General features: G+C 41.0%; 1 protein-coding gene across 1 annotated transcript in view; it reads left to right on the forward strand.

Moving 5' to 3' along the window:
- The first annotated feature begins 2767 nt into the window (after positions 1 to 2767).
- LOC8028590 (homeobox protein Hox-C5-like) overlaps positions 2768 to 14979 on the forward strand; it is a 45989-nt gene continuing 33777 nt past the window's right edge. The window contains exon 1 of the mRNA XM_002400193.5: positions 2768 to 3289. Coding sequence (XP_002400237.4) covers positions 2890 to 3289 — 400 coding nt within the window. The 5' untranslated portion in view covers positions 2768 to 2889. The remainder of the gene's footprint in view (positions 3290 to 14979) is intronic.

The following is a 14979-nucleotide window of genomic DNA, read 5'->3' on the forward strand; positions in this document are numbered from 1 at the left end:
GATTTCGCTGTATGAGTGATGCTTTGGTGTTCGTAGCATCCTATTGCACGCTTTTGCCGCGTGTTTTGTGGAATCCAGATTTCGGTTCAGCATCCCTTTAAGGAACCCGCCGATGAGAGAACCTTGAAAGGTACCAGATCAGCTCCCTTGGAGGTGAAGAGAAACGATTTTTGAATATATACTTTTTTTTTTTTTAAGCTGACGTTGCATTGCACCGAGCTGGATGAAGATGACGTATCTGAGACAGCTCATACGAAGGTTTGTCTTGGTATAAGTTAAATGAAGATGCGTAAAGAGTTCAGACAGGACCGTATAAACTTTCCTGTACCTCATGCACGACCTCTTTGTATAGAATTTTTTGTTTGTTTCAAAGTTTGCGTATGATGCTTCGCTAAGTCAATCAGTATCACTCTGAGAAAAAGCACGTACGTAACTTTCCTGCCCAATACTAGGAGAGTCAATCAGCGCAACTTACGGATGCAGCTCAGCGAATGACGATGCCAAAACATATGTTTAGACCAAAAAACAAAAACAAAACGTAGTCTGAGTTGTGACATTAAGCAATGCAAGCGTGACGTTTTGCATTGCTTAATGTCACAACTCAGAGTGCGTTTTTTCCTCTAAACATATGTTTCGGCATCGTCATTCGCTGAGCTGCCTCCGTAAGTTGCGCTGATTGGCTCTCCGAGTGTTGTGCGTGAAAGTAGACGCACGGGCTTTTCTTAAAGTGACAGTGACAATTAATAGCATCTAGACAAGAGTGATTAATTAATATTATACATATTGGGTTTGGCGATAAATGGAACCAAATGATGTACTAGACAGTTAAATGTTGAAATCCTTCACACCAGGCACCTAGCCGGGGGGGGGGGGGGGGGGGGGGGGGGGCATGGGGCTCGGCCCCTCCCCGAAATCTTTCTTTTTGCTGGGACCTCCTCTCCCCCTCCCCCTCATACAGCCTTTTGTCATGGGCGGGCACCCCTTCCCCCCCCCCCTCCCTCCCCCCCCCCCCCCCCCCCCCCCCCGAAGAAAATTACTGGCTACGTGCCGGCTTCACACTAAATGCTCTCAGGAGAATCGAATATAATTTTCGTTACCTCCGGCACCCCCCCCCCCCCCCCCTCCCTTAGCCCCCGCCCCTTTCCCTCCGTCTCCTCGCAACCGTCGTCACCTCATTTCTGAAATAATATCCCCTACACTGATATGCTCCTTTTGCCTTTTTTCCTATTAAATGCAAAAGCCGTTAACGCAGAAGGAGAAAGCCCTGGAAGAAATTACTTACTATTGCGGTGATACAAAGCATTCATTAGTTCTTGGCAAACCTGACTTTCTGAGTCATATTAAGATCAAATTCTAATTTTTTCAGAGAAAACAAAATTGTTGCTAACACGTAGTCATGAGTATGTGTGTGGCCAAGAAACCTTTCAAAGAAAGTTTGACAGGTTTTGCTCCCTGACGCGTTCTACGCCCCTCTAACGAAAGAAGCTAAAACAATTTGGGGGTCCCTTTGGGTCAAGAGGTTAAAAACACTTTACTATGATAAACAAGGCTGTCATAAGAAAACAACAATAACATATATTGGTATATATTTCGTTCGTTCCACACTATTTTTATATGCATATATATAAATGGCAATGCGGCCGATTGATGTCTCTGAGTGCTTTAGTGGCCGCGCGTTCGTGACTATATGCATCACCACTGAACAGAACATGAGGGCGCAAGTGAGCTGGTGTAAACTGAACATTTTGACGCAACCCGAGACTGAGGAAATACGAAAGATGACAACAAGAGAAGAGAAGGGGAACAACTGACTGCACTTGACCACTGACTAGATTTTAATGGAAATGGATGCCTGGAATGGTTTACTCAGAATTTCTTCGAGGGCACCAACATTAGACGACGTTTGATCCTAATAGTATTAAGAAATGCCGACAGTATTTTACTGAGGAGAGTTCTGTGATATAATATTAGAAGTAGACGAACGAAGGAGCAATTCCAGTGTGAACTTCGCACAAACTCCTTTCGTCGTACTGGTTATTTATATACTATCTACCCTTGTCTTAATATTTTTTTTAATGTTCCATTCAGTCATGATCCAAGTACTCCAAATTTTCATCTTGTTCTATGAGAAAGCGGCGGCCACGTTGCTAGGAATTTTAAAAACATAACTTCGACACCGACCTGACCTAGACTTATCCAAGAAAGTAGGCAATTCGGGCCCACTTTCTTTGCGCCAACTTTCTTTCGTCCTTCCTGCTATTTTATCTCATACTTATACTTTGCCTAATATAATAAAAGTACAAGCGCAGGATTATAAACCCGTCGCACACCGATGCAAGAGCAATTTAACCTCCCCGACACAACCCAATTAGCGAAACAAAGGAAAGCCGACGACGCCATAGCTGCGCTCCGTCGCCGCGCTCAAACCGTGTGGCAGAGAGCCCATCGAGCCCGACGCCCGCGTGCAGTCATCCCGGGAAAATCGAGCCGTGGGCGGCCCCAGACCGGCGACGATGCCGCTGACGTCAGTCATTCCGATTCCCCGAGGCCGCAATCGCGCCGCTGCGCTCCGCCTCTTCCAGAGGACCCCACCGCCGCTTCGATCGGCGTGCTGTCCCGTTTCAAGCCGCCCCCACCACCGCGACCATCCGCAATGCATTAGGCCTAGCAGTTAGGCCTAGCACCGCCCTCCCCTCTCCCCAACTTTCACCGTTGTCCTCCCCCCGCACCTCGCGCTCTCCTTCACCGATCTGCTCGAAACGGAACCGAAGAATCGGGCCGAGTACGAGAAACTGACGGAACCGCGGTTACTATCGACGACGCCGACGTAGAAGTAGCGAGCCCGTCGCGTCGTCCGTCACGACGTGACCGGTCCGTTCGCAGAAGACCATGGCGGACATGTCGGCGTCTCCAACAGTCAAGTCCTTCTGCATCGAGGCCCTCCTGGCCCGAGACAGCGCGACGCCGGTATCCAAGTCTCCAGGAAGCTGTTCCGAAGGAGAACCCGGCTGCAGTCCTCCGCCCCCGGTGTCTGTGGCGGCTGTGGTGGCCTCTCAGGCTGGTAGGCTCTTGGGAGCGTTTCCCGGCTATCCCGCTGCGGTGTTTGCCACCGCTGGAGGGCATCCGCTGTACGGGCTCCCCGCCGGCGCCTTGCCGGGTGTCTTGCCCGGCCTGCTGCCTGGCAGCGCGTTCCATCCGACGTTGTCTGAGCACGGCATCAAGCCTCACGTGTCCCTGGACTGGCTAGCCCGGTCTGCAGGATTCTACCAGAGGCCTGGAGACGTGACAGGTAGGCGTCTTGAGCGGCATGTTCGCAATGTGGTCTTATAATGATCTGGATGGGCGTCGCAGACTGGTCTGCGGATAGTGTATCATCATTGCGCGATGCACGTTAAGGACCCCAGAATGGCAGTGGTACTGCACTCGATTAATTTCTTATCCACAGCTGAGACATCAGACGCCCAGTGAGGCTGGCGTAACTTTCGGCTGTATAAAAATATCCACAACAGAATTGTTATTATTACCTAATTTCACCGTAAGTCCAAAGAAAGCTGATGCGAATCGATGGGGCTAATCGAGCGGTGCCAAAAGCGCGACGTGACGGCCATTCGTCGCCTTTCTGTATTCGCGTCTTATCACCGGCTAAGACAATCAACTATAGAGCGTGCCCCATGACCTTGAGCTTTGACCCTGCGCATCTGTGTTTCTACGCTTTTTAGCCATTGGCTGCTCACGGACGTATGGTTCAGATGTACTTGGCAAGCGTTTACGGTCATGGTCAAGGCGTCGCTTTTTGTTTCTTAGACCTCTTGCCATGGTTCGTTGATTAGGACATGTAAGAGACCCTTTCCGAAATTCAGTCTGACCACTTTGATCACTATCATTGTCCGAAAAATGGCACATGTGCCGTACTAACGCATGGCGGCTTTCTGTTTGTTGATGAAGGAAGACGTTGAAGATGCTCCTAAGTTCATGGTTCGAGGCCTACATACATTTGACACGTTAGCATGATGCGAAGCAGGAATTGAATGCAAGAGCTGCGTAAGCGTTCATTTCTTACTCGGGTCAAGACAGTCGCACACAATCGGTTTCAAAGCCGCTTGACAAAGTATAGAACTTTATCAAGGCGCCTATGTGGGTCGGCGCTTCGTTCTGACATGCTTGCATCTTTTTCGCCATCGACACTGAAAAAGATCGAGAAAGAACTTACCGTTAAGCGGACATTCTCGTCTGCCGTTCACTTGCGAAAGTGACGGTTCCCGGTACACAATCGTGCAAACTAGAGGTTCATTGCCGCCATTAGTTTGGTACAAGTTAAACTTTCATTTGAGCCACCAGACGGCAGTGAATTTCGGAGAGGGTCTACGGAGGAATTCAGGACACGAATAACATCCCAAAAGAAGCATATCAAGTGCGCACTGCGCGACACTGTAAGCGCGAACACCACATGGGTGCGTTTACGAAGTTTTCTTCAAAACAGTATTGTTGGGCACCACATTTTATCGTTAAGGTTAATGCCCCATACAACCGCTCTCCATCCTGCTAGCGATTTTAGCGACATACTTTCAAGTATAAGAGAAAAATGACAGTAAATGGATATCACTTGATTGCGCTAACAGTATATATAGCGTGCACAATCTCGGCATCACGAAGTCGAAGATAAAAAGGAGGATTTAAAAAGGAAAAAAAAGGAGATAAGAGGGATCACTTTACGTGTACCGAACTTGACCTAAGCGACGGGAGTCCTTCTACCACGGCTTTGGAATGCACAAACTTTGTAACTTGACGCTTTTACGTGATCGCGAACATGCAATGCACACCGCTAATTATCGGTCGCATTGAACTTGCCAGATTCTTCAGCACAGAAACAGTTCACCGTAGCTATAAGCGCAACCTGACCTCGCTCTGCACATGCAATAAAAATCACCAAACAAATATAAAATGAGCTGGGGAGTACTCCGCCGTGTAAAGGCTAGTCTTGTAAAAGCTTGGTCTGCTGGGCAAGTTGGTAGTGGACATTCATATTAAAATAGCGTTTGTCCTGTGTGCTTCTTCGTCTTTTTGTCCCGTCTCTTTTGCGCTATTTTAATATGAAAGGCTAGTCATATACACACACAAAAATTGGAACAATATAGCTGTGAGCGTATTGGAAACACCACTCTGAGGGTACTGAGCGAAGGGACATGTTAGTAAAAAGTACGTTATCATAACTCCTGCCTTTACTAAGCTTTATACTACCTCAAGTTCACTGGATCCACACGTCAGATATTATCCGCAATAATCTTATTTGATTAATTATACTCGATTAAACAAAAATATTGGGCATGCATATCATCAGCCGTTAAGTGATGCACAGCAAGGTCGACCCAAGTAATCGCATGTCCGGGGAAACGAAGGGGCTATTTCTACACACATCAAAAAATATCAAGTTACGTGGAAATAGATATAGCATTTAAAGTTCATAAAGTTTTATTCTTGTATCGATATCTGGAACAATCTTCATATCATAATAAACTGGCCACATAAAGTGGATTTCAAAATTCGTCTACTAAACGTATTGTTGTAGAGGGCATAGAGGGCTGGTGAAACAATAAACACCGAATTCGGTATTCATTTTATATTTTACCTAGCTTCAAGTCATAGCATACAATAAACCAATGCATGCAGACGTGATGCAAGAACCAGATTACTCACGTGATCATAACGCTGCACAGCGCTTTAGCGTTGTGGAATTTCACGGCACTTTATTGCAAGCACGTACTATATGTGCCTCACGTGCAAAACAAGCTGCTCAATTGTTTTAAATAAAGAACACAATAAGTTTTAGGTCGTCTAGCTAGTTCTTCGCTAATGTTGAAACAAAATAAAAGTACACTCTATTACAATTAATTGAGTCGGCTTATGCATCGTGGTCGTTACGACAGGTATGACGGACCTGGAAAAGTCCTCCTGAAAGATGTAGTAAACGGAGGTTATGAAATGCCCGCTTCGGAGCAGAGTTGGGTAACTAAGATTTAACGGCCTACACTTGTGGAAGCACCCGATAACAGGAGCTATATATGGTTCAACAAAACAACAATACCTTTCATATAAGTGATTTTTAAGTGATGATGGGCTTACAGCCGCTAACGTGTCGGAAATACGAGAATGTAAACACTCACTTGCGCTCTCGTTTCTGTGCGTTCGAAAAAAAATCGTATTTTCGTTGTTTCCGAGTATAATTACTTGCGATACCTTAGTATACAATATTTAAAAAAAAAAAGAAGAAAAAAACACCCACAGGGGACGTCATATACAGCTTCATTCGGCCGCCAATTGGATGGATCTTTCTCTATTCACTCTTATAATTTTTGAGCACATGCTCTTTCTCTCGGACATGATCCTCGCTTTCTCATGTGCTTTCCCATTTTGATCAAAAAAACGTCAATACCTTCTTCTACACATTATCTTAATCTGCTCAAGATTTTCCACTGCAGCTGAATGTTCACAAGAGTAATTGATGTACACTAAATGCGCACACGTATGTGCGTTAATGGGTCACAACATGATGACACCACATTCCCCTTAGTCAAGATTAACAAAAAGCACAAGTAAAAAAATTAATTAGATTAATTTCATTTAGCTCAAATTTGTACAATCTGAATGATATGTATTAGATTTAAATCACTTTTTTTTCAGTCCGATTTATTGGTTTTATATAAGATTATCTCGATTTAAATCGCCGTTGCTAAAAAATAGTGACTCTTTATCACTAGGTGCACTTTAAACATGGCAGATTAACCGATCAATCCGCCCGATCCCTGATAAGAAATCCGGAGGGATAAATTACTGTAGACTGAAAGTATACAGTTTAGTAGGGCCTTTCAAAAAATGCATCAAGTAACATTGGCAGTGACCATTTTTTGGGCACCAAGCGTGTGATTGGGCTGGAGTTCACGCCGAATGCTGACGTCACCCTCGCGTCCACTACATGCTCAGAGTATACTCGCCCCAGCAATGGCGGACATACAGTGGCGCGGACTTTTGAAAAGGGTCTATTAACAGTTTTTTATTGATGCAAGCCCCGCCATACTAGAACAAAACAGCTTGATGTTTTAGTTAGATGAAAAGCTCTACCTGTTTTTCTTTTATGTTCTGATATGCTTACAATAAGACCATTACTTTTCTAGTTTTCGTTTCTCTCTTTCGAGTTATGATTTGCTTGCAATAATATGTTACCAACGAACGAAGTGGACGGTAGAAAGCTCCATTCTCCGATTCGCTGAAAGTACTGTTTTTTTTTTTTTGCTTCTTTTTTGTGTTCATCTTGGTGTGCTTTTTTATTGCTTGATGATTATTTTATTTTAGTACAAAACAGATCCAGATGGAACGCATGAAATGATAGATAAACGGTAAATAAAAAAAACTATTTCAGGGATTTCTGTGGAAAAAGGTTGATTTAAATCAATATTGTAAAACCAGTCCGAATTTAATCGCGGTTTAAATCATCATTTGAGTCCCAACTTAAGTCGTTTTGATTTTATTTTCCACACTTTTCCAATAAAATAAAAAGCACCGATACATCTTTGTTTCTGTTCTCTTCATCTTGTTTCACCCTGCTCTCTTGTTATCCTTACAAGATTATGCTATCGTCAAATTAAAATTTTGGGTCATTTGAATATGACGATGCATGTTGTGCGCGGAGGTGTGGCATACGAGGAAGTGGGTGCAGGTCTTTAGACAGCAACACAATTTGCTTAGCAAGTTCGACGGCTCCAAATCCTAAATTTAGACTTGCGCGAGGAACAGGCCGTCTTTCGTGTGGCAATGATTGTTTTACACATAACTTGCTACATAAAAAATGACTATGTGTGAGTGTGCGTGATTGCGTTGAGCAAACGTTAAGATAACTCGCGAAGCTATCTGAAGCTGAAATATGACTGATCTCAAATAGTGTCATGTGTGAAGGTTTACCTTAGCTTTTTTAACGAACGTATAGCCAGTGTTATTAACAATATATTAACAATATGTTTGAAGCTACTTTCTCTTCTAGCGACACTAGCTTCAATTTAGGTCTCAGATGGGTGGTACATCACATGAACCAAGCACAGAAGTCGCAAAACCAACTGGCAGTCAGTTCCATGTTCCAAAAGTTGTCAAACTTCTTTTTTCTTCTTTTGAATGGGAATTGCAATTCTTTTTTGTGAAGCCGTTTTAAAGATTTCACTCCAATTCCCGTGCACGATCCTGCTGAATTACGTTAAAATCTCAGTGTTTCAAATAATTATATATATATTTTCAGATTTTTTGATTCACGTAAGCATTATATAGGGGTGCGTCATTGTTTTGAATTAAAATTTTTTACGACAAACGAGAAATGGAATATAACGCTAAACAATTCTAGAATGACACTTATGAATGATTTTTGTTTGTGCGTGAGAAAGACCCATAGCGTACTAAATAATGCACCTTAAAACATAATACTATTTGAGAATGTTTTTGCGACCCCTTTTGTTATAAAAAGCTGTATGCACTATCACTGCACACAGATATAATTTCTACGAAGGAAACCAGGTGAGGCATACATGATTTCTCTTGTCGATCTCCGTTTCTTTATTGCTAACAAAATCTATATTATCAGCATTAATTCCAATGAGCGCTATCGCAGGAAAGAGTTTTTACAATTGAAGGTAAGAGCTGCTTGTTTAAATTTCTTGTCAGTTTTTTTTTTATTTATTTAGACACACATGGAGTTAGATCAGTAGTTCTCAAATGAGGGTCTGCGAAGCCCTGCGTCATCAGTCAAGCACGGCAATAGAAGTTGTATTTTCTCACATTGAGGGGAAACGTTCCAATTTTCGGGTGAGGTTTCTCGTGTATATGTCAATAAGACAAGTCTGCTTCACACTAGCTCTTAGTTATATCCATTTATTAAATCACTATCATAACTAATTTACACATTTCCCTTCCCCTCACCAAGAACGGGGTCCTCCATCACCTGCGCCGATCCACAAGGGGTCCGCGAAACATCAATGGTTGAGAACCACTGTGTTACAGAAAAGTGTTGCCTGACAAGGCCCAATCACCGTTTACAATGCTCTGAAGACAATTATTTTTTTTGTTCCACTGATTGGAAGACAATAAAGAGTAAAAGGTATTTTCCATTTCGACTACAAAGTTATATAACAAAAACATTATGTTGCACAGACAAACCTAAATGTTCTTAATGTTTTCCCAATGCCTTTTGGGTAGGCGGGAACATTGTAACAAATGCATAAAATGAAATGTTAGAGCAGTGATTTCAATTGATCGTTTCCTACAGACCATCATTAAATGGAGTAATTTACCAGAGGATATTGAGTCAGCTGATAACAAATCAGTTTCCAAGATCAGTAAACACACTCGAGTTATGGCACATTTTATATTTGTCAGGGTTTTTGCTTGTCGTTTGTATGATTTATTGTTTACTTTCTGCGTTGTTCTAGACTTTTTTACTATCACGTGGGGAATTTCTTGTTATTGCACTTTCCTGCTTTTATTCATCGTCGTTATAAAGTGTGATCTTAATAATTACAGGAATAAAATAACAACAAAGGTGGAAAATCAATTCATCCTAAGCATAATAAGGTGAAGATCACCTAAAGAAAATTTAAGTGATAGTGCAGTTTTGAAAATGTAGTGCATAATCATTCTATTGTGATAATAACAATCAACACGCTTGTATTTTGTAATATTTTGATATCTTAATCAGGAAACTTTTGCTATTGTACGCAAAAGTAAATTGACCTTACCAGTTCCTTCAGAACTTAATTTGCAGTTTTTTTTTTAATTTGCAGATTTCATTTTTTTGCAAGACCTTCGGGACATGATACGCATAATAAAAATAATTGAGGCAATAAAATTTAAGTTTGTGCAATAAATCTTTACGCCTATGGTAAATAGCAGACCTTAACGATATCCTTTAGGTCACAACAAGTTTGATGGTAAAGAACGCACGCTATCTATTAGCAAGTGGCTTTAATAAAAATCTTTTTTGGTGTGGTCAAGGCTTCCTCAAGGTTTGTTTTTGTCAGGGGGTTGCATCAGGGGGTTGCGTGGTTCGAGCACTTTACGTTTTTCTAGTACACACATTAATTACACTACATTTATATTCAAGCACCACATTCAAACGTACAAACACGCTTGTTTGGAAGTAAATAAATTGTGGCTACTGAGATCTCAGCGTTGAAGGCAAGGGTTCCATAGATTGTTATTTCTAAAGATGATCGTATTTATTATTTTGAAATTGTTTTGAAATTATTATTGAAATTCTACGAAAAACAGTCACCACGCGCTAGATACAAGTGACAATTATAACCTTTATACATGTTCAAAACCGAATTATACTTGCGTGTTATGGCGGGTGTATATGGTTTTATTTTCAGGATATTAAGGTGGAGTCTGGCTTTATATTAGATAAACTTTGTGTGGGCGTCTTTGCAGAAAAAAAATATTTTGTTTCCGTTTACATGTGTCACGTCTTTTTCTTCTCCATCAAATACTTCACCAAAACAGCAGTCGTCTAAATCCAGGGGTGGGCAGTATTTTAAATACAAGTGTTTGAAATACGTATTTCAAATACTTTGTGTATTATGCATTTGTATTTAATTACAGATTGGGTAATGTATTTGGCGTGTGTATTTAAATACTAAAACGTGGGTATTTCAAATACAATTGTAATTAAATACAAATTTGTGGGCGAAAATACATTCCTCAAATTTATTGTCACTGTCCAGAGCAGGAAGAAAACTACGTTCTGCACTGAATGCAGTGTCTCTCAATCATGCACAAACGTTTAGTGACTTTGTGACTACGGTGCTAGTCCAGGAAAAGAATAGTAACGAAATCGACGTTCACATTCAGACTGGCTAAATAAGTGCCTGTGACAACTTGTGACACTTTCCAGCCTGATTTCCATCCATATTTTTTCCTGGAACATTCTAAATGTGCGGGTCGTCCAGATTTTCGTAACTGGTGCGAGTTGCAACACTAAAAAATTTTCTAGCTAGAGCTGCGCTACCAAAATGTAATCAACAAAAAAAGCTGCTTGAAGCTTTGTACTTTTTTCACCTATTACGTCCAAGCTGATTACATTTTTTGTGATTATGTTTCTATTACGTTATTATAGAGCCTCGCACACTAACTCCCGAATGTGCGATGCAAAATTAAAATGAGATAACCAGAAACCTGCTGCAGGTGCCCTGAAGTCGCTGATGCAAATTTTGAGGAATGTATTTGGAAAAGTATTTGGAGGAAACCAAATACATTTGGCTGTATTTATACCTTGTACCTAAATGCTTTTTTGGAAATGTAATTAGATTTGTAATTAATAACATTTTTTACGAAGTATTTTGTATTTGTATTTTGATACATATTTGCGTGTATTTTGCCCATCCCTGTTTAAATCAATGATTTTTTCATCTCAATGTTGTATTTTCTCGCGGTTGGGCACCTGTGAAATTTCCTAATTCTATTGTCAACTTTCTTAACCTGTGGCAACGTAGATCAACACTTACTCATTACTCAATCACACTGTTGCCATAGGCGCGTTCGCAGCAGCCAATATCCTGTACCTCTATACACGATTAAAGTCAGCCAGCGACGTGAGGAAACTGTGGAAGAATACAGAAGTCTGGATAGACGCTGAACTCACAACTCAGTATTTCACCCAGGAGAGAAGATGTCACATGACCAACAGGCACGTGCTCATGGCACGAAAACTCCATACGGCGCGGGGCGATGGCTTCAGCACATCGAAGCGTTTAAGAACAAAACTTTCTTTTCAGATAGCGTAACGGAAGAATGGCTCACGCAGTGCTCCCCCATACCTTGTATAATATACGCCTCGTAACGTTCTCTGGAGAATTGTTCCTTATATCAACCAATGATAGCGGTGCTGGCCAGGTTTGGGTTACATATAAAGGCTTGACACTGCAGAGGCAAGCGACCCCCCGCCCCCCCCCCCCCCCCCCCCCGCTGACCTCATAGACAACTTATGTTCACGCAGCCTATCATTAATACATCTTCCTGCGTGTCCACATAGGTTCTACCACACTTCAAAAAAATGTTGTATAACACGCGCGAGGTACAGGGCACAGACTTATAGCATGCTTCTTTTTACATTTCACTCGCGATACTTTTTTCAAATTTAAGCGTCCCTTTGAACAAATCTGGACCATTTTTTGAGGTGCTGAAAAAACAACTGAAACTCGATATCTTTGGGCGACTTGGTTTAGGTTGTGCGATACCTCGTACAAGTATATGAAACCACTACCAGCCGTTTCTACTCAATGTTGCGCTAACTACCTTCTTCTCCTTTTACTTTTTTTAACCAAGGATCGCACAACCTCAATTAACACCTGCCATGGGAACCCGGATGACGGAGGCCCTCCATCTGAGCCTTGTAGCTATCATTAATGTTATTTAAACATGAACTTTTTTAGGGCTTATCCTAGACATGAAAATGTTATACTCCTTTTAACAATTTTTGAGTGCGCTGACGAGTCATGTAATATACCTTTTTTGAACGTGGGGAGAAGGACCAGCGTACATGGTTAGTGTGAAGTCAGAACGACATGTCCAGAAATTGTAAGACACCTTCCTTTGACTCTTCATAGGTGAACCTAAGACCAAAGCTAAACTTTTAAAAAATGTCCATAACACTGGTTACAAGAACCTTTCCCAGTCTTTTGTCTAGCAGAAGTAAAAAAGTTACCGACATATCAGAACATTTTTTTTCACATGAGGTACAAGGGCACGTTCAATGGGAAAATCAACTCTGGCAAGAAAACTATCACTGAGGACAGGCGCTACTGACCACCCTATGCATACTCCAGAGCTTTGGAGAAAAACTTCGTTATGCCATCCTCTGAACGTAGAATTCAGTTAAAGTTGTACTAGAAAGCACTAAGTATAAACACCGCTCGAGTTTGGAAAGGATAGTTCATTGTTGTCCTCAATACACAATTTTACAGTCAAGTAAAATGTCAAAGGGGAGGGAATAAAAAAGGTCCTGAACATAAATACTAAGGAAACTATGGCTGCCATACTGATCTGCCTTTAAAACTTCTACAATTTCCTCTGAATTTTGAACCAAGAAAGGATCCTTGAATCGCAGATCCAACAAATGTTTTTGTATATACTGTACTTCACGAACTCATAGTTGTTAATTACTATAATGTTTACAGTTGCATTTTTTATTTTTTGTTATATTTGACACTTCATCTGTCTGTGTATCACCCCTTTGTAAACTGAACGTACTTAACCTCAAGGAAAATCAATAAAGCAATTTTGATTACTTCAAAGTTCGACATTTACTTCACATTAGCCGTGATATTTTAAGACTTGCTATGAACAATTTCCTATTATCAGCCTAATTACTTATTTTGGTGCGTTAATTATATTTGGTTTTGCTATATTTCGAACTCAATAGAAAGTAGGCAAAATTCTTCAAGTGCTTATACACCATATCATAACTGTTTTCGCGTCCCTGCTTTCAAGTAGCATAAAGTTTATCACTTATCGTAATGAAATAATAAAATGTAATTATTACCAGGTAGAAACGTTTTTTTTAGTTTTACACTAAAGTTGATTTTAACTTTGATTTTTTTATCGGGCATATGTCTGAACATCAACTTCTTATGAAGAAATTATGATTCCTAAATTAGTTTCTTTGTGTGAAATGCGGGCCTCACTTATTAACTAGAATTTTACATAGGAATTTTTAGTCACGTCGCAGGAATGATAATTGTCTGTTTCCTGAAGTTTCTTGACACATTCTTAGAGCAAGCGTACACAAAATTAAGAACACTGTTTCAACAAAACACAATGGTCGAAGTTGCTTGGCAGAAATTTATAAGTAACCTCCCTCCTGAAGACATCAGAATCCAAATTTCAAAAATTGTTTTATTCAGACAAACGACTAGGAGGATAGGAAAAAAGGCGACTAATGTCGCCTGACTAGGCTCTATCCCCCTGTACAGTTTAGCAAGACAGCAGCATAACAAAATAATAAAAATAGAAGCGTCACTTCATATAAATACTAACGTACATGAAAATGCTACTTAATAATTAACAAAATAAAACGCTATATACAATACCAGTTCTTGGATGCCAGGGTAATTTCAATATCTATTGTTAAAGTTACGAAATAATCTTTGGAGATGGCTTTAAATGTGTGATTGTTTTAGAGTTATTGACTATTGATAATTTCTATGGTTAAGTTTTTAGTAGATGTGGAATTTGATGAGACATTATTTGTGTTCCATAGCTTGTTTGCGCTCTTGGTTGGTGTTAATGGGTGTGGCGGAATGTGTATGTTGTTGTTCTGTTGGTATAATCGTCATGTACGTATTGAGGATCTGATTTTCTTTTGTCGAATATATAGATTGCCAATTTTTGCATGAGCGCTTGTTCACTTGTTAAAAGTGAATACTGCATGAAGTATGGGCAAGAATGTACGTGATTTGGAACAGTATCGATACATCGTGCTGCTTGTTTCTGTGAGACTTGAAGTTCATACTTTTATGTCTTTGAGCAAGTATCCCACACTAAATTGCAGTAGGTTAAGCAAGAGTTAAGGAGAGAATATGGGCTGGCGCTTTAACCAAAGGGGGAGGATATTTCTTATTCTATTCATAATTCCAATTGATCGAAAAATGGCTGGTCGAATGTGTTGCAAAGAAAGGTAGCCAAGATCTCCACGAAGACAAAGCCCATTAGCGAAACATCAAATAGCATTCTGAAGCGTCGCCATGAGACTACTGTATGAACTTTCTTTTTAATTAGGAAAGTAGGAACGCAACAATTAAAATTACTTGAGTTGCGGCAACACCTAGACTACTTCTAGCAAAAAGCCCCGCACAACAACACCATAGCTTTGGAAGCCTATGCCGCCGCCGGAAGCTACATGATGCAGTGGCGAGCGCAAACAGTTCTCGCGCACAGGGTCAGCGGATGTGG

The sequence above is a fragment of the Ixodes scapularis genome, unplaced genomic scaffold (assembly GCF_016920785.2).
Source record: "Ixodes scapularis isolate PalLabHiFi unplaced genomic scaffold, ASM1692078v2 PGA_scaffold4__175_contigs__length_147842914, whole genome shotgun sequence".
NCBI classification, from domain to species: Eukaryota; Metazoa; Arthropoda; class Arachnida; order Ixodida; family Ixodidae; genus Ixodes; species Ixodes scapularis.